Source organism: Condylura cristata, unplaced genomic scaffold (genome assembly GCF_000260355.1).
Source record: "Condylura cristata isolate star-nosed mole 26May11 unplaced genomic scaffold, ConCri1.0 scaffold00029, whole genome shotgun sequence".
In the NCBI taxonomy this organism is placed as follows: Eukaryota; Metazoa; Chordata; class Mammalia; order Eulipotyphla; family Talpidae; genus Condylura; species Condylura cristata.
In genome coordinates, this window is record NW_004567130.1 from 10,240,107 (window position 1) to 10,258,937 (window position 18,831).

Sequence of the window (18,831 nt, forward strand, 5' to 3'; positions counted from 1 at the left end):
CCATGCGTAAGACCTAGCCTCTAATCATTAAGACAAAGACAGTATGCCCCCCCATACCTGCACTTCCTGACATGTAGTCACTTCTAGCCAAACATACCTAAAGGTGTTTTACAAGATTGGAGCCATAGCTTTTCTATTAAATTAACACTATGAAACTGCTCAAAAATTCCCTCAAATACTTTACCAATCACTTACATAACTGAAAATTGCCTAGTAAAGAAAGCAGGTAATGCAAAGTATCTTGTACTAATTAAGATACAAAAGGAAAGAAAGTTTACCATTAAAAAATGGTAAAATAGGCCCTCCCTGGTGGTGCAGCGGGTTAAAGCACAGCAGTGAGAATCTGAAGCCACTTCCGCATGAGTTCGATTCCCGCCTGCTGCCTGCCCCGGAGGAGACCACATGGCGAGCCAGACCTCTCCTGACCCGCCCGCTGCTTCCCTCAGCAGTGTACTTTGTCAATCTGCCTGTTCTGCTCCCCACTCTGTCTCTGGTGAAGCCTCTCACCGCCCCTGAGCCTCTGGTCTGTACCCCAGTTCTGTATGCACAAATAAATAAATAAATCTTTAAAAAAAAAATGGTAAAATATGGTAAGTTATTTTAAGTATCTGAACCACCTTTCTCTGCAATTCATGCCAATAGGATTTTTATACCTTTTATTTTTGTTTTAAAAAAGATTTATTTATGTACACAGAACTGGGGTACAGGCAGTTGGTGAGAAGATTCACTAGACACAGAGTGGGGAGCAGAACAGGCTGACTGACGAAGCACAGGGTAAGACAATAAAGGTCTGCTGTGCCATGTGAGTTACCTTCCTGGCTGGGGATTAAACTCGTGATGAGGTGGCTGTAGTTAGTTTCATAGTGCTGTGCTTTAACCTTTTTTTAGTAGTGACTTAAGTTATAGCTGAATCTTCCAATCTTTACATCATCACCCACAATACATAAAACCATTTTTTTAGTAACAAATATAAGCAATAACAAAAAACTTAAAAAAAAAAAAAAGCATCAACTAACTACAAATGACTACTAAAGAATTTTGAGCTTATTCAGAACAGTATTTTAAAAATTCATTTATTATAGAAAAGAGGCCAGGGCTTTTGCCAAATACTTACACTGACTTTGGGCTGAGTAGGCAAAGTTCCACTTGCCTTCATGGTGCTCACAAGCTTGTTGAACGCAGTCATATCTCCATCTTTTTTCAGCTGTCGGTTGTTTGTTACAGCACTCAGAGTCTCCTCTAAGTGTTCTGCCATGAAGGGAGTTGAATTCTTCACTTGCTGGTCCACCTTCAAACCCTTGAGTCCTGCTTCTACCTCTTCCACTGAAAGCACAACTCCTGAATGTGCTGAAAGTTTGAGAACACACAAATTAAATAAAAAACATTTGGTAGGAATTCTTTCACAATCATCATAGTTAAGTTGAAAATACTTTCACAGTTGAAATGCGGTTGTCAGAAAAGCCTGACAAACAAACTTAGCACTTAAAATCATAGCTGCTCAGGGGAACAAGACCATAATTGCATACTTAGTAAGACAAACTAGGGATCTAGAGAATCACAACTGTGGTACGTTAGTTTGAACACTGGACAAGATCCTTCTTGTTACCTGGGACAGGAATCTCAGCCCAGTATCAGCGCAACCGCTATCTGTACTTTGGTTATTTGTCCCTAAGGTTGTATGGAGAGGGCTTATCACCCTAAGAGAGAGCATGGCAGACTGGGCCAAAGCTGCCAAGTTACTCAGCATGACTACTACATTCACTGAGCATTATAATCAGACTCTAGACAAGGAGGCGAAAATGGGACAAAAAATACTTAGGGGGCCCATGATCCACAGAATATCAATTATCAGCAAGGTGGTATTGATTGACTAAAAGATTTTTTGAACAACATTAAGCAAATTCCACCACCTACTTCTGATGAAATAGCAATATGTTAGAGCCAACTGTCTTAAGACTGAGCATCCAAACTTTTTCAAATACCTAAAGCAGACCCTAACAAACACTCACAGCTCTCTTTAAGTTTTTCTTTATTTGCAGAAAGGCTGGAAAGAAGAGGTTTTAAATCCACTTTGGCTTTCTGTAGCATTTCTAAAATATCCACTTTATTTTCAGCATGGTCTTCCAATGGTATAGGAGCAAAATAATTCCCCGAGTTCTGTCCAGGAGAGAGGATGGCTTGCTCCAGACCTAATATTTCAAGAAAATATATTCATAACTAATTGGTCCTAATAAAACATAATAACATATCTTCAAAGGAATTAAAAGGACAGAAAAAAAAAAGAGACAGAAATAAAGGCTTTTCAGTATCCTACAGATTGACTGGTAGATCCCTGGCAGAATGGACCATATCAGAGCAAGTTCTAGTCTATGTCGAAGTTCAGAAGCCATTTTACCTGCAAGTCTCTCCAGTTCTTCATGTGGTGTTGACCCAAGACTGCTGGATCGGCTTCCTGATCGGCTTGGGTTAGAGAACCACCTACTGAATCGACTGGCAGAGACTGACCCTTCTCCTAAAACATCTTCTATCATCTAAAGGGAAAGACAAAAGGAGCTAAGGTAAGAGTTTCTTGGTAAAAAGGACAATGACAATAAAGGTTCCAATTTTATGAATGGCTCATTCTGAAATTTCCCTTGATGTTGGTGACCTGAAAGTAACACCCTCAGAACTTAGGATTTTGAACATGTTTAATTTTTCTTCCCTTTCTAGATCATTTCCGTGCAACCCAAACTTGGGTATAATCGACCATGTATTTCTTAAGCATATAAAGCAAAACCTGACGGCACAGAATGTTTTGGTTTCCTTTGTTTAGAAAACCAATGAATTACTGAATGATCTCAGAGAACAATTTCAAAATCAAAATTAGCACCATAGGAATGGTAACAAAAAAAACCAAAATCAACACCAGAGTAAAGCATATCATTGCCAAGCTGATGGGTAGCCTTCAATTAGACATCAGGAGTGAAGAGCTGATAAAACCCTTCCTTCAAACTGCACTAGAGTGTAACCGTAGATTGTAATGAGTATCACGAAATTCAGTGCTGACAGTTTCTAAAGCCAAAATCTAAAAAGCAGAGCTCATAAAAACCATAATTCCAGCTATTATTAAAAAAACAAACAAACCATAATTCCAATGCAGAGCTTATAAAGTATTAGAATGTGGGTATACTTTGTCGATCTGCCTGTTCTGCTCCCCACTGTTTCTGGTGAATCCTCTTGTCGCCCCTGCACCAATGGCCTGTACCCCATTTCTATATGCATAAATAAATAAAATCTTAAAAAAAAATGTGGAAGATTAGCTTTTTTTTGTTAAAAAATTTATTTATTTATGCATACAGAACTGGGGTACAGGCCAGAGGTGCAGGAGCAGTGAGCGGATTCACAAAGATAGAGTGGGGAGCAACAGGCCGAATGATGAATGAAGTACACTGCTGAGGGGAGCAGCGGGCCAGTCAGCAGAGGTCTGCTGCGCCATGTGGGTGACCTCCGGGGCGGGGATTGAACTCATGCTGAAGTGGCTTTAGCTTAGTGCTGTGCTTTAACACTCTGCACCACCAGGGAGGGCCCGGAAGATTAGCTTTTAACTGATTTCTAACATCTGTCTGAACCTAATGAAGACTTTTCAGGTTTATTTTAAAGCATTTGGGGGCTAATTAAATGATATACCACGTTCAGAAATACTTCATTATTTTATAATAGTAATTTGTATCACTGATCCTCGAAAACTAGATTTAATCTCCATTTTTTAAAAACATGAATATCCAATTCTACTCTTTCATGAATCTGGTAAACATCATAATTGATCTTTGTGCTGTGTTCTCATGAATAGAAGAGATAGAACAAATGTCAATTAAAAAATGAGGCACATCCTTGAAAATAAGGCATATACTTCTATACAATGATACAGAAAAACTTTTTTTGTGTATGACAAAGTTAGTGACTTCATTTTATCTGAAGTCTAGAACTTATTCCAAAGTTCAACAGTGGGAGGTTAAATATATACTCTTACTGTTACCCCTGCAAAATTTTCTAATAATACCCAAACCATGTAAAAAAATACTTCTCCTTAATTCAAGAACAGAAGACTTTAATTCAAGACCCAATTTGGCTTGTGGTACAATTTTTTTGAGGTATTGAGACAGTTTCAACCATACTCCACTCATAGATTCTTACACCTTATAATGCTGACTAACTTTGCACCAATCCAAGTCGAAGACAAACATTGAGAGTGACATGTCACTGTGGAAAATTGAGAATTGTACCCAAAGTACAATCACCTCAGGAGCAGGAATTTTTTAAAAACCAACTAAATAATATAGTAATTAAAAATATTGAAAAGAGTTTGAAATGTTATAGGTAGCAAAAATGTCTATTTTAATTATTTTATTTTTCTCTGGTATAGGAAAAAGGTCAGAAGGCACACATGAAAACAGAAATGAATATAAACTATCTGGACTTTTTCCAAAGGGGAACAGTAAGTGGTAAAAAAGTCATTTTCTATATGTTGATCAGTGACCAACTTTGTTTTCTGCTATAGAAGCTAAGTTTACCTAAACCAAAAAGTAAAAGTTACTTTTATACATATTTACTGGAAATGCCAATCTCAAGAAACTAAAACCATTTTAAAGTTGAAAAGAATACCAAGAGTTTTTCTAGTCAGTCATTTTTACCACAGAGCAAGGAGGATGCTCTAGAAACAATGGCTTGCTTCTGCACCCCGGTCCAGGAAGTTGAGATCTGAACCTGTAGCTCTGACTTCCTTGTCAGTCATCAGCTGCTGATACATATTAGTTGTTCTTTCTAGTCTAGATTTTCAGTAGCTTTTGTAGTATAAGTACATGGACTGTTAATTTGGTCCTTCAAACAAAAGTTGTTTAGAAAAATATTAAAGTCCAAATAATTCAGATTATCACACAGACATTATGAAATACTTTTCTGTATTTCCATTGCTAAATTTTAGTCATAAATGCTTTTATTTTAGTTTCCACGTTTATGGAAACCTTTATATTTGATTTGCTCTATTTTACTGATTTTGAAAGTTTAGGATTACAATTTTATTTTTTTCCCAACATATTTTAGCACCTGTTCTGTGTCAGGCACTGTAGTAAAAATTGCATCATGTATAAAAAATTTTATTTCTAATTATTTAACTGAAATTTACACATGATACAAAATTTCAATTTGTATACATTTTTGTGGCTGTCAACTTCTAATATGGTGCAAATACAGTTTACAAATATAAGTATAATCTGGTTTATACCTTTTAATAACTGACATTTGTGGCATGTTAATTAAGTACCAGGTATAATCTCAAGCACTGTATATAATATTTACAATTTACTATTCAAATCTCATATATGCCATTCTTATTTTTCCACAGTATTTTAAGAGTCCATCTAGTTGGTTATATAGCACAATTGGAACTGGCATTTTCTGACCCCAGTTTTGCTTTTAAGTGTGTCTATTATAGAATATAACCTTAATGAGCAGTGCATGTCAATGGAGAGAATTCCTAGCATAGTACTTAGTGCTCAGTATTAGCCAAGTTTTGGGTGAGGGAGAAGTGCTTTTTTTTTTTTAAAGATGTATTCATTTATGCTTATAAAACTGGGGTACAGGCCAGAAGTGTGGGGGGTGAGAGGGTTCACCAGAGACACAGTGGGGAGCTGAACAGGCAGATCTACTGAAATACACCACTGAGGGGAGCAGTGGGCCAGACAGAAAGGGTCTGCTCTGCCCTGTGTGTCAGCTCCCTGGCTGGGGATTGTACTCATGCTACAGTGGCTTCACAGAGCTTCATAGTGCTGCGCTTTAACCCACTGCACCACCAGGGAGGGCCCCATTTGTGCTTTAAAGGCAGTACTGTTGTGGGGAATTTATGAACAAAGACTTAAATGAAACTACATAAATTAGGATTCAGCTTTCTTATAGCTGTGTGACTTTGGGCAAGTTATTAAATCTCTGTAAAATGGAAACAGTAATAATCTAATTTCTGAAAGTTTTTTTTTGATTAATTGACATTATATATTAAGTCCAAAACAGTAACTACTGTATACATGTTACCTACCAGCTTACATTTAATGCTAATTCTGACCTTTTGCTGTGGGAAGTTTTTTTTTTATAGTAGTTTATTTTTACATATTTTTGTGCATTTTTCCATCTCAGTTGCAATCCCCCTGGGTTTCCCATCACCAAATCATCCATATGCCATCACCATAGTCCAGTGCATTTCCCTCCCCACTGTGGTTTTTACTTTAAGATTTCCCTTGTCTTCCAAGAGCATACCCAAAAAAAGTCAAGAAAGAAAAAAAAAAAGTCATTAAACACAGCTGATGTGAAAAAAAAAATCACTTCTCTCAAAAGCTAAGAATTTGAGAGAACCAGTCAGTTTGATACCAAGCAAATTAAGCTCACATTCTAGATGTGACCCTCTACTTGTAGGATTATTGGCTGGCTGACTATGTATCCTCTGGTAAGGATACATACAATTAAAACTGCTAATGGAAATTAAAAATCCAATTGGCAGTTGTCAGCTGATTTGTTGATTTGCCAATTGAAGTTCACAGAGTGAGAATAAATGCTTAGAAACTTTTATTAGCAATTTGGCACTGCTGTGACATTTGTACTTTTAAAAAAAAATATTTATTTATACATATAAGAACTGGGATACAGACCAGCAAGGGCATGTAGGGGGAGGTGAGAAGATTCACTAGTAGAGTAGGGAACAGAAAACAGGTGGATCTACTGAAGGGAGATGCACTGCTGAGGGGAGCAGTGAGCGAGACAGGAGAGATTGAGGGGAGGTCTGCTGTGCCATGTGGGTCACCTCCCTAGCTGGGGATAGAACTTGTAATGCAGCAGTTGTGGGTAGCTTCATAGTGCTGTGTTTTAACCCCCTTGTACCACCAGGGAGGCCCCCATTTGTCTTTTTATGTTCAAGTCTCAATGGGTTGATAATAAAACCTAGTCCCTTACTATACATAGTTTAAGAAATTCTGTCCTAGAACTCACCTGTGGCTTTTTACCTATTGGTGCTATACAGTGTCTGCCTATCTATTCTGGGTTGCCATTTTGGGTGTACTTGGGAACAGGAAAGTGACAAAGGAGACAGACCAATGCTGCGGGCTCTTTCATACAGTTTTGTCTTCTTGTGCAGTAATTAAAAAAGGAGCAGTTATAGTTAAGGAGTGGAGTCACTGAAGTTCCATGAATTCTAAACCACTAGGCATATCTACTGTATTTGGTGCTATAAATGGAATATTTGGAATGTATAGTATTTTGTCATGTGGTTTTTAAACTTATGTTTCACCATGTTAGGCACTCTTGTAAGTGATCATAAAAAATACTTGCTTCTGTGTGCATCAGACACACTTATATCTTCCTCCAAAAATTTGGCCAAGAAAACAGGAGTAGTCAGGGAAGATTTGGGGATGTCTTATTGTTCCTGCTTTAAGTATTAAGAAAGACTATTTCAAGGTTTCACTGCAACACTGATAGTCCTTCAACGCCATTTTTAGTAAAGTTTTTTGGAACTATCACATCACAAAGGTACCACCTAACCAATCAGCCTTACCCAAGGAATGTACATCAGCATGATACCTATCACCAGTTATAAAAAGGCACTTACACAGTAAATCTTTACAGCGCTTAATTACTTGGAAGTAAAAGCAGATAATGTTCTTGAACATCTGAAGAGTTCTTAGATCATTGCTACTAGCGTGGAAAAAATTCCCTGGTACAGAATTCTCATTCAGACATTTCTGTTAAACCCCAAAACAAAGTCTACCAAAATTCAAACAATATTTAAGAATAAAATACCCCAAGGCATCTAGAGCGATCTTAAAAACTGAGGTCAACTGAACCATAAGTTAGCTGTTCCATTCCTATTTACATGTGTGCTGCTACACTCACCGAAGCCAAGCATGGCACCTTATCAAGGTTAAAGAACTCATTAAAGTCAAATTCTCCTGGGGACTGTTCAGCCAAGATAGCATCCCTTGGCACTTCCTGATCAGAAGCTGGCTCCTGGGCAAGGATGACCTCTACCTCATCTTCTTCTGCCACTCCACCATTGCACTCGACGATGCCTGAGAACAAAAGCAGGACAAAACAGTCTGGGTAAGTGAACTGCTCCACACTTATTCTGTGGCCTCAGCCATCAACCCATGTGTAGAATAGCCATTAGTGACTTTAAAAGCAAAGTTCTTGTGCTGGTATAGCACTTGCAACAGTAAAACAGTCCTCCTTAGAGGAAGACAAACCATAACACCACCCTTTCTTTAAGTTTTTCTACAGTGTAGTGGTTTTCCAATAAGAATTTTTAAAAGCTTTATTTTATTTACGCATAGAAGAGCTGGAGTGCAGGTCAGGAAGTGTGGGGGTTGCTGAGAGGATTCATAAGGAAGCAGAACAAGCAGATCTACAGGAAGTACACTGTTGAGGGGAGAAGGAGGCAAGAAAGGAGAGGTCTGTTGCGCCATCTGGGTCAGCTCCATGACCAGGGATTGAACTCTAGTGGCTGATCATGGCTTCACAGTGCTGAGACATAATTCCTTGTGCCGTCAGGGAGGCCCAGGAAATTTTCTTTAAACATAGTCACTTCGCCTGGGAGAGGCGCTTCCTCTACCTTCTCATTTTTACCTAGTAAAATTACTGCCTTTTCTATAATGCTTGTGTTATCTATCAGAATATCTAGCTGCCAAATGCCAACATTTAAGAAATTTAATGTCTTTGTTTTGACCACAATACAGGCAAAAAGCAAAATCCCTAGGATTAAAAAACAAAAACACAACTTTTTTCCCTTTTTAAATAAATGCAGAGAGATACTAAGCATTCAGCTTTTCAAGAATACAATCCCCAAAGTTCTACCCTGCCAAATCCATCCATGTGAGCAGTCTGTAGTTGAAGATCACTGCAGACACAAAATCCTTCCAGGGGGAAAAAATTTAAAGCATCAACTCTTTTCAGAGGTTTTCAACAGTTACTTCAGTGTTGTTATTAATCAATCAGAATATTCTAAAGCAAGAGAGACCAAATGCTATCAACTGCTTTCATTCTTGTAACACTTCAAGAGCATAGGTATCAAAGCAGGAGACCACAGTAACTGAAAGCTAAGCATATGTTTACCAAGTGGCTTAATGCAGCAAATGGCAGAAAATACAACCCCATGTGCTGTGTGTACCGGGCAGCATTGCTCCTCTAGAGATGCACCACCCACCTAAGAACCTGAGCATTCTGAGGTCCTGAGGCAAACAGTGTGATGGACATTTGTAAGCCAGAGGAGGCAATGCATTTCTCCAATGGGTCAGCACACATTTATTGCCAACCACTAGCACCAAATGTGAATCCTGAAAAGTTTAACATTTAATCTACAGCGAGTCCTTTAATGAAGGTATTGTCTTCATTTTACAAAGAAACTGTGCCCTAGGAAAAGAAGCCAACTTAACAGCGTCATCAATGCCAAATTTGTGTCCTTTTCTACTACAGTGGTTCTTATCTCTGACACACTTTACCTACCAGAAGAACCTGACTGCCCACTTCAGGACTGACATGGAAGAAAGTTTTGCCGCAGTTTTGTGACCCAAATTAAGGATGAGAGCCTGAAGAGATTCTAAATGGCTCATATGTTTTAAAAAGAAACTTTTAATATATGCCCTGTAACTTTTGTGTTGAGATGGGGATGTCTCTTTAACAGATGAATGGCTTTTACAAGTAGCAATAAGTGACCTGAATGCAATTTTATACCAGCTTTAAGCATTCTGGAAAGCAGAGTGGGACTGACAACTGAAAGGGGTTACAAGTGGGTAGAAATATACATGAGAAAACACACACAACTGGCCGTTTATTGTGCTAGATTTAAAAGTCAGGGACCCAGGAAAGAAAACTAAGCTAGTTTTTTTTTTATGATATTCAAAATAAGCACATACTTTCACTAGAGGATATTTTTCTAATCAATTGAGGTTTTTAACCATTTCCCGCTACAGTATTTTCTCCTGGTTATATGTATAATACATACTCAAATTGTTTAATTCCTCACATACATACATCTCCCAACACTGAGCCCTGTGTAGAACAGGGCAAGCCCAAGACATCTTTCAAATCAGGCAGGCAAGGGCCAAGCTTATCTTACTCACTATTGCACTCCTAGCACCACTGTGCCTGCAGAGAGCTGGCTATGTTCATGAAAGTTGGAACATTAGACACAGAAAATGGATTAAAGGGCACTTCTCACCTCTCCGCTCCCTTTCATTCTTGCAGCCATGATGAAACCACAGAATACCCGTTTATCTTAAAAAGAGCAGTGAGCACAGGCTAGGGACTGTTTGCAATTAATTAATGGGGTAAATGAGTCAGGACCTCCATTCTACTTAAGGCTCTGCCATGAAACCTGTGTTACAGAATCTCAGGTTTTTCCCTCTTTCCAGGTCTGTCTCTCTCTTATCTTTTTTTAATTTTTTTTTTTAAAGATTTATTTATTTGTGCATACAGAACTGGGGTACAGGCCAGAGGCTCAGGGGCGGCGAGAGGCTTCACCAGAGACAGAGTAGGGAACAGAACAGGCAAATCGAGGAAGTACACTGCTGAGGGGAGCAGCGGGCGGGTCAGGAGAGGTCTGCCACGCCATGTGGTCACCTCCGGGGCAGGCAGGAATCGAACTCATGCGGAAGCGGCTTTAGATTCTCAGTGCTGTGCTTTAACCCGCTGCGCCACCAGGGAGGGCCACTCTCTCTTGTTATCTTTAAGGTGAGGAAGTGCCACCAGTAAATACCTTGCTCCTTTTGTATCCCCTTATTTGTACAGAAATGGTTGCAGTTCAAATTTCATCTCAGTTAAAACAAACATGTAGGAAAAGAGGCCACGAATTTAATCTGGAGACATCTTTGAGCTTGCCAACTAGTCACCGGGAGCAAACCTCGCCCTCCCTGAGTTGAAAAAAAAAAGTATGGACAAAAGTTATCATTGAAATTAAATGGTGGCAGCCATGTCCAAGAATTGTGGGCACTTGACTCATCTGACTCTTGTGATAGATGAATGTGTGGAGATGACAATCAGTAGGCAACATACCAATACTAGAATGGCGGTAATACAAAGAAAAGACTCGTCATGTAGAAGCCTTGGGGCTGTGTTTACCAGAGAAAAGAACTGCCTCCGCACACACCCTTCTCCATAGCATCTTTTTCACTATAATGTAAAAAATGGGTCATATACATTTTTTTGTTGAACTTTGTTAAATAAACTTTGTAAAAGTCAAAAGCCAACAAAACCCAAGACATGCTGTTCTTACCAGAAGCCTGACCTTTTTCATTAGGTGAAAAGACCTGGTGCTGCTTTAGTTTAGTGAATGAGACAAGGGCATATCTTACAATTTAACAGCTGTCTCCCAACTAACCCTTAATTTCCTGTATCAACCTAGTGAAGAATGCGTAACAGCACAAAAATAATGGAAATGTCTACTGTATCTTAAAGATGGCACCAAAAAAGACAAGTAATGTGATTTCTTCCTTTCATCTAAATAAATTCCATTAGCTTATTTCTGCTCAAATATCGTAACCTTGTAATTTTAAGGTGGCACAGATTCAGTACTAAGATAGCTCCCCCCTTTTGTACTGCAGTATGTGTCAAGTTTTGTTTTGTTTTTTTCAATTAAACCTAAAGGCCAGAAGAAACTAAAATTTACTGAGTAAGGGTGCATGAAAAGCTGAGCTCTTACATGTACATTTGATAGTCCATGTTAAAAGTAACAATTAAAGTCAGGAAGTATGGACTATCTTCCCCTTAAAAAGAAATGGGCCTACCTATTAAGAATTTTATCAGACACTACCCTTTTTCTAAGCAACAGTCCCAGCACTCAAACCCAGGCTAGCCCACATGGACTCTTCACCAGAGCCTGCATTGCCTCTTTCAAGACCATCAGCTAAGGGCTGCCCATCTCAGGCCAGGCCATTGTCCTAATTAAGCCCCCCTCCACTCTTCCACCAGGCTCCTCTTAGCTGTGGCCTTTTCTGTTTAGCAAAGCAGATTACAACCTTTATCACACAGCTGAGAAAGTTTGGGAAGCCAACTCACAAGTGCCAGAAGAAGATCTAATACCAAGGTAAAGAAAGTGGGCTCTGAAGTTCAAAAGCATCCTGTCAATTCTTAACTTTATTAACTTACTTCCTCAATGTCCACAGAGAAGTCACTTAAGTCCCATCTGTGTTCATTTGCTAATCTACAAGATAGACATAAAATGACCCCTCCTTATTCCTATCACATTCCTGTCTCTAGAGAACCCTTTCATGTACATAATACTCTTACAAGGTAATGTGAGATTTTTCTGTTTAGCACCGCAGGCAGATCAAGTTAAGAGGTAGTATAATCTACACCTACTGAAATGAGACTTAGGAAGCAGTTATAGAATCAGGCTGCAAAAATAAAAACCTGCTATTTCCTAAACAGTGGCTTCCATTCCTAAGTGTACAATTAAGACAATGATAAGCACATCTCACTTAAGAACAATTAAATTTCCCTCTCACAGTTTTCACTGACCTTCCTTCACAGAAGCGGTCCGTCGCCTTGTTCTCTTTCTCCCCTTATGATCTTCTTCCAGTATCTTATCATCAAAGCCAGTTAGCTCAATGGTTTCAGACTGACTTGTGGGTCCTGCTGAGAACCATTCTGGTTCTTCTTCTGTATAGGAATCATTTCTTCTACGTTCACCAAAGACACGCTTACTATCCCCAAACTCCCTCTGGAATTACATAAGAATGAAAGTAAGATTCTAGTTATGGCATTTCTACCTCTGTCAAGGTCTTGACAAATTAAATAATGCTCAATAGTGGAATGAAGATACCAAGTGAGACTTGAACTTCTATCTAGCCCCCAACCATCTCAGTATTTCCCTAACTGATTTAAAAAAGAAAGGGTTAGGTTTATCACATTTCAAAATTAATCTGGTACAAAGTGAATGTTGCATTCCCAAGCACATGAAGCAGCAAACGGCCTAAAAGACAAACCCTGAAACGCTTGTCCTTGTAGTCCCTCTCTCGGTCTCTGTCCCTTAAGTCCCGAAGGTCCTTATCACTAAGCCGATGATCCTTCTCAAAGGTCCGAGCAGAGATTATCCTTCCACTGCCAATCCTTCTTCCACCAAGGAGGCGAAGTCCATCACTGTCTTTCTCCAATGGGCTTCCTGAGCGCCGGGAGCTAACAGCAGCTGTCACGTGGCAGCCCCCTCCAAAGCTCCGTCTCTGTGGGCTGAGAACAACATCTAAGTCATCTTCTTTCACACGCTCTCGTGGATCTGGAAAGATGCCAAAAAGAGAAAAATTAAACCAACAAGGGCATTTTCCCTTATGTCCATGACTGGTGGTATTGGAAAGAGTCATCACTAAAACAGATACAGAGTAAAATGTGTATTACATATTTAAGTAAGACAGAGCCTTTTTTCTCTTTGGGACACTAAATGTACTTCATAATAAATTATTTTCCATGATTAGTCTCCACAATCCCTTATTTTGACTAAGTCGTTATCTATGTAATTATTAGCAAATGTTTTGTCAATTAAGAAGCTATAGTAGGTGTCAGCATTTGAAAAAATAACTATTTAAAAAGTTAAAGTGTCTCTTCAACAAATGGTATTGAACAACTGGATATCCATATGAAAAAAGCAACCCACAAACTTGAATCCATGCCTAGTACATTATACAAAAATTAACTCAGAATACATTATTGATGTAAAATGTAACATAAAACCTAAAACCACAAACTTGTAGAAGAAAAATATAGGAGGAAATCTTTGTGATGCTGGGCTAAGCAAGTTTTCATATGCACAAAACCAAAAGCATAAACCATTTGAAGTAAAATGATAAATTTGGCTTCACAGTCAAAATTTAAAACTTCAGGTCTTTTAAAGATACTGTTCAGAAAATGCAAAAATAAGCTTCAGCTGGAGAGAAAGTACTTCAAAGCATATATTTGATAAAGAATCTGTATCTAGTACATAATAACTTTAAAACTTAACAAAAACAATCCAATTAAAAACACAGAACAAATGGTTTGAACAGACACTTCACCAAAGAAGATTTAAGGATGGCAAATAAGCAAATGAAAGGATACTCAACATCATTAGTCATTAGGGAAATGCAAATTAAACCATATGTGTATGATACCACTACACACCTATTAGAATGGCTAAAAAAACAAAAACAAAAACAAAAACTGACCATTCCAAGTGCTGGCGAGGATATGAAGCAAGGAGAATTCTCACACACTGCTGGTGGAAATGTAAAATGGTATAACCACTTTGGAAATCAGGTTGACAGTTTCTTAAAATGTTAAACATATTCCTACTATAGGACCTAATCATTATAATCAGATACTTACCAAAGAGAAAAAGCATATGTTCCTATAGAGATTTGTACGTTAACATTCATGGTAGCTTTAATTAATAATAAAAACTAGAAACAACCCAAATTGTTCATCAATAGATAAATGTGGCAAATTTACACAATGGATTATTACTAGGCAATAAAAAGGAATAAATTGGCCCTCCCTGGTGGCGCAGTGGGTTAAAGCATTGCACTGAGAAGCTAAAGCCACTTCCACATGAGTTCGATTCCCGCCTGCCCCGGAGGTGACCACATGGCATGGCAGACCTCTCCTGACCCGCCCGCTGCTCCCCTCAGCAGTGTACTTCGTCGATCTGCCTGTTCTGCTCCCCACTCTGTCTCTGGTGCAGTCTCTCGCCACCCCTGAGCCTCTGGCCTGTACCCCAGTTCTGTATGTACAAATAAATAAATCTTTTTAAAAAAAGGAATAAACTATAATAAGCCAACAATATGGATGAATCTTAAAACAACTGCTTTGAATGAAAGAAGCTACTCCAAGAGCACATACTATATAATTCTACTTATATAAAATTCTGGGAAATGTGACAGAAAGCAACCGGTGCTTGTCTATAGTAAAGTGTGAGGAGGATATCAAGGGAGGGACTTGGGCCCTCCCTGGTGATGCAACAGACTAAAGCGCAGCATTATGAAGCTGTCCGCATGCAAAGCCAGTTCAATTCCCAGCAGGGGAGGTGACCCATGGGGCAGCAGACCTCTCCTGACCTACCCGCTGCTCCCCTCAGCAGTGAATCACTCGATCTGCCCATTCTGCTCCCCACTCTTTCTGGTGAATCCTCTTACCCCCACAGCTCTGGCGTGTACCCCAGTTCTTGTATACTTAAATAAATAAATCTTTAAAAAAAAAATAAAAATAGGAGTAACTAGAGAACTTTGGGGAGGTTGGAAGTACTTACTACTTTGAGAGTGGTACTGGTTTCAAAAGCATGCAAAAATATCAAAACATCAAGTGATACACTTTTATCAGCAGTCTATTCTATACAGTTAATAGCTCAAAGTTTTCTTTTTTGGATACTATCACTTTTATTTTCTGATAAGGAAACTGATGTTCAGAGATGTTAAGAAACATGCCCAATGACATACAGCTAGTGTTAGAAGCCAGAAGCCTACCTCCTTTCCCCACACTGTCATATCCTGTATGTAAGCTTGTATCCTGAGAGTTGAGGCAGTGTTAATACTGCCATAGTCTTGGCAAAGGGATACCAGAAAGCATGTCTTTTTCATTTTTATTCTATGCCAAAAGAAAAGATGCAGGAGAACAACAAAAAAGGACATCTTTCTCCCCATTATGTGGTAACATGATATTTAGAGTCATATAGCTCAAAGATTTTTATTTATTTTTTATTTTATTTTTTTCTTTTTTTAGCTCAAAGATTTTTAAAAAAGAAACATGCCACCAGAAAAAAATCTCTTCATAAAAAAGACCAGAAAACCAAAGATAAGTCTAAGTGAGAAAAACCTCCTAGAATCATCTCACTAGGAAGATTTCCTACAAGATATAATACAGTTTTCTTTGACTGATAATCACATCTACACTGTAATATTCCTAACATACGGATGTACCAAGTTTACTCAACTCATTTCTCTAGTGTTTAGGCTATTTCTAAATTTTCATCATTTCAAGTCTCTGTGCACATCTTTAATGATTCTGTTAGAATAAACTGTTCAAGGGACATTACTAAATATACTGATTGGACTATGACCTTTCTGTACAGTCTAATTAGAGTCACTCCTATCTTCTTTGCTCAATTCCAAATTTGTTTTATGATTGGTCCTCCTCTATAAAAGAGATTCTCTTGCAACAAGTTTCTTGACTGGCTTTTTATATTACCACGTCTTGATTGTGTTCTTAAATATATCTTTTCTAGTTAAGAGGTTAAGATGTGAAAGATCAAACTTTATTATTGTTTCAAATCTATACAATTCTATATTCAGATCATAAATCACTGTAAAGTAAAAATTACTAAACTGATTTGTTTCAGAGGACTAGTCTTATAAATGAGACTAAGCATATCCAGATTTCCAACAAAGGTTAACCACATCTAACTCAATTGTCCTTATCAGTGAAAGATATCAGTACTTTAAACTGATAAACTTTAAAGCAGGTAGCTGGTAGCCTAATTAATCTACTTGCCACTAGAAGATTATGATTTTACTCTGCTAATCAGGAAAATCCATTTTTAAATCAGCTTCCTGATAATGACATTTTCCCCCATTACATAAAACTCTCATAGCTAAAAATGAAGCCTTAACAAAGTATGTCATCTCCATTATCACTACTTCCACTTCTGATTAACTTGTATACTCACCTACAATCTTGCGCACCAGGGAAGGACGGTCTGTATCCAATTCTTTCTTCAGACTTTCCACTGGTGAGCTCCGCCCTGAAGCTGGGTAGAGAGAGGCATGCCACTTCTCAGGGTCCCAGACACCATCACTGTAAGTTAAAGGATACCAACAGCATTTGCAACATGAAATAAATATGTAGTCCAATTTCTAAACCTCTTCAGGTAATAAGTTATGAAAACACCTTTCCAACAGAGAACAGTATGGCTGCCATCAGAATGTTTATATCTTTTAAAATGACAGCAAAAGACAACCATTTAGTCATACTTTATTGTTCACATAACACCAATAGTCACTTGAAAACCAATGGTCTGTGCACCAATGAAATATCAGGCCACAAGTTTTGGGATGCAAGTGAATCACAATAATTATGCCTGTCCCACACAAAGGAGATGTTTCATAAATATTGACTACTCAGATTAGTACCAGGAAGGAAAAGTCAACAAACAAACAAAAAAAACCCTCTTTATCCTCTCACCAGAAGTAGGTCCTGGAATCCTTGGTATTTTTTCAAAATTTCTATACATAGTCTCAGTTTTCCCCAGTAGGATAGTTCTTAAAAACCTAAATGTGTCAATGTATTACTACCTATTGAGTGGCAAATGGTTCAGTGTGCACAACAGAAAATTTGGGAGCCCAGTGATTTATGACCAAATTCTCACTATTTTCCACCTCAGAGGACATCCTGGACAAGCTACTGAAGTAAACCTTTAGTATTCTGCAAAAAGAATTTCCCCATGAGATCACGCTACCACTATATTCTGTAATTATCCTTTTGAGCCTATTTTGGTGATAATGATACTCTTACGTGTGTTTGACTACTTCCCAGACTAACACTCCAGAAGAGAATATTTGATAGCACCTGACACATGCTATTTACTACATGTTTTCAACTAGGAAATTAAACAAAATAAATGTATTATTTATTTAGGCAAGTATTTACTGTCTACCTTGATATTTTAAAAATATCAATGACTTTAAAATCTTAAGTTCAACATAGGGTCACTAAAGGAGAATTTTCAGATCATTTTAAGCTATAATCTTCTCAAATTGAAGTCTTTTACCTCTTATGAAAGAGCCCAAGATAGAAAAAGGCCAATCTGAATGGTTCTTTTGTTTGGGGTGAAGGGCACAATTAAAAGGCTTAGTGTCTCTGGATCAGCTTACTGGGTGCAGGTCCTTAAAGCAGGACCCTCAAAACAAAGTTTAAAAAAGCAAAGGTAGGCAAGAATCTGGTGGGGATTCCTGGGTTCAAATCTTGTCCTTTCTGATTATGTACTATAACCAAGTCGTTTTCTAGTTTTCGTTTTATCAGTTAATTGAAAGGCTCAGCTGAATTAGTTTAGCTGTCCTTAGTCCCTTACAGTGCAAATCTCTGAATTAAAGGTTTTAACAATAATTAATAATGAAACTGATGAAGACAGTGTACTGAGATGCTTTTTAGTGATGCTCATAGCTTGTACGCACCATATTTATGCAGAAGCCCAATATCATTATCTCTGAAATCTCCCTACTCGTAATTTCACCAAAAATTTCCAGACCGATACTAGTCTTAATTTACCAAGTTTGATATAACAAAAGGTTGACTAGAGACATCCCTTCCCAACCCTCTTCCCCAATACCTGTCATATTTTTCAGAGAGGCATGAAGGCCTCTGTTTGGAATGAGGGCGTTCTTTTATATCCAAAAGTTCCTCCTAGAAAGACAAATCAAATGGTGATTTCTTAATAGCATTTTTCAAACCACACTCTTTAAATTTTTTTTGTTCTCAGTAATTGAGCGTCTACCTTAAGCATTTCACACAGTTCTTATTTATAACTTTACTTATTCCAGAAATTGGAGTCAAATCAAAGCTTTTACAAGAAGCTCAAACAGATTTAGCAAATAACTTAATAGTAATCTACTTCTTGCTAAAATGCACTCTCATAAACCACTGTCCAATAACATTCTACTGTACTGAGTGCTCATTTAGGCATGGACACTTACATTAAACTCTAGCCTATCTCACTACTCTTAAATGTTTAAGATGCTAATTTATAAGGGGGACAGTTTTTTTTTTTTTTTAAATGGATAGTAAAACTGCAAGAAAAATACTAAA

The 18,831-nt window shown here is 38.0% G+C and overlaps 1 protein-coding gene across 2 annotated transcripts in view; it reads right to left on the bottom strand.

The window, feature by feature from the left end:
- Positions 1–18,831, bottom strand: part of EIF4ENIF1 (eukaryotic translation initiation factor 4E nuclear import factor 1) — a 44,583-nt gene that overhangs the window by 10,692 nt on the left and 15,060 nt on the right. For both annotated transcript variants that reach the window (XM_004690930.2, XM_012731054.1), the window contains exons 3-10: positions 18,356–18,429; positions 16,697–16,824; positions 12,996–13,282; positions 12,529–12,730; positions 7,912–8,087; positions 2,396–2,531; positions 2,010–2,189; positions 1,115–1,347 (exon numbers count right to left, since the gene is read on the bottom strand). In XM_004690930.2, the coding sequence (XP_004690987.1) occupies positions 1,115–1,347; positions 2,010–2,189; positions 2,396–2,531; positions 7,912–8,087; positions 12,529–12,730; positions 12,996–13,282; positions 16,697–16,824; positions 18,356–18,429 (1,416 nt within the window). The remainder of the gene's footprint in view (positions 1–1,114; positions 1,348–2,009; positions 2,190–2,395; positions 2,532–7,911; positions 8,088–12,528; positions 12,731–12,995; positions 13,283–16,696; positions 16,825–18,355; positions 18,430–18,831) is intronic.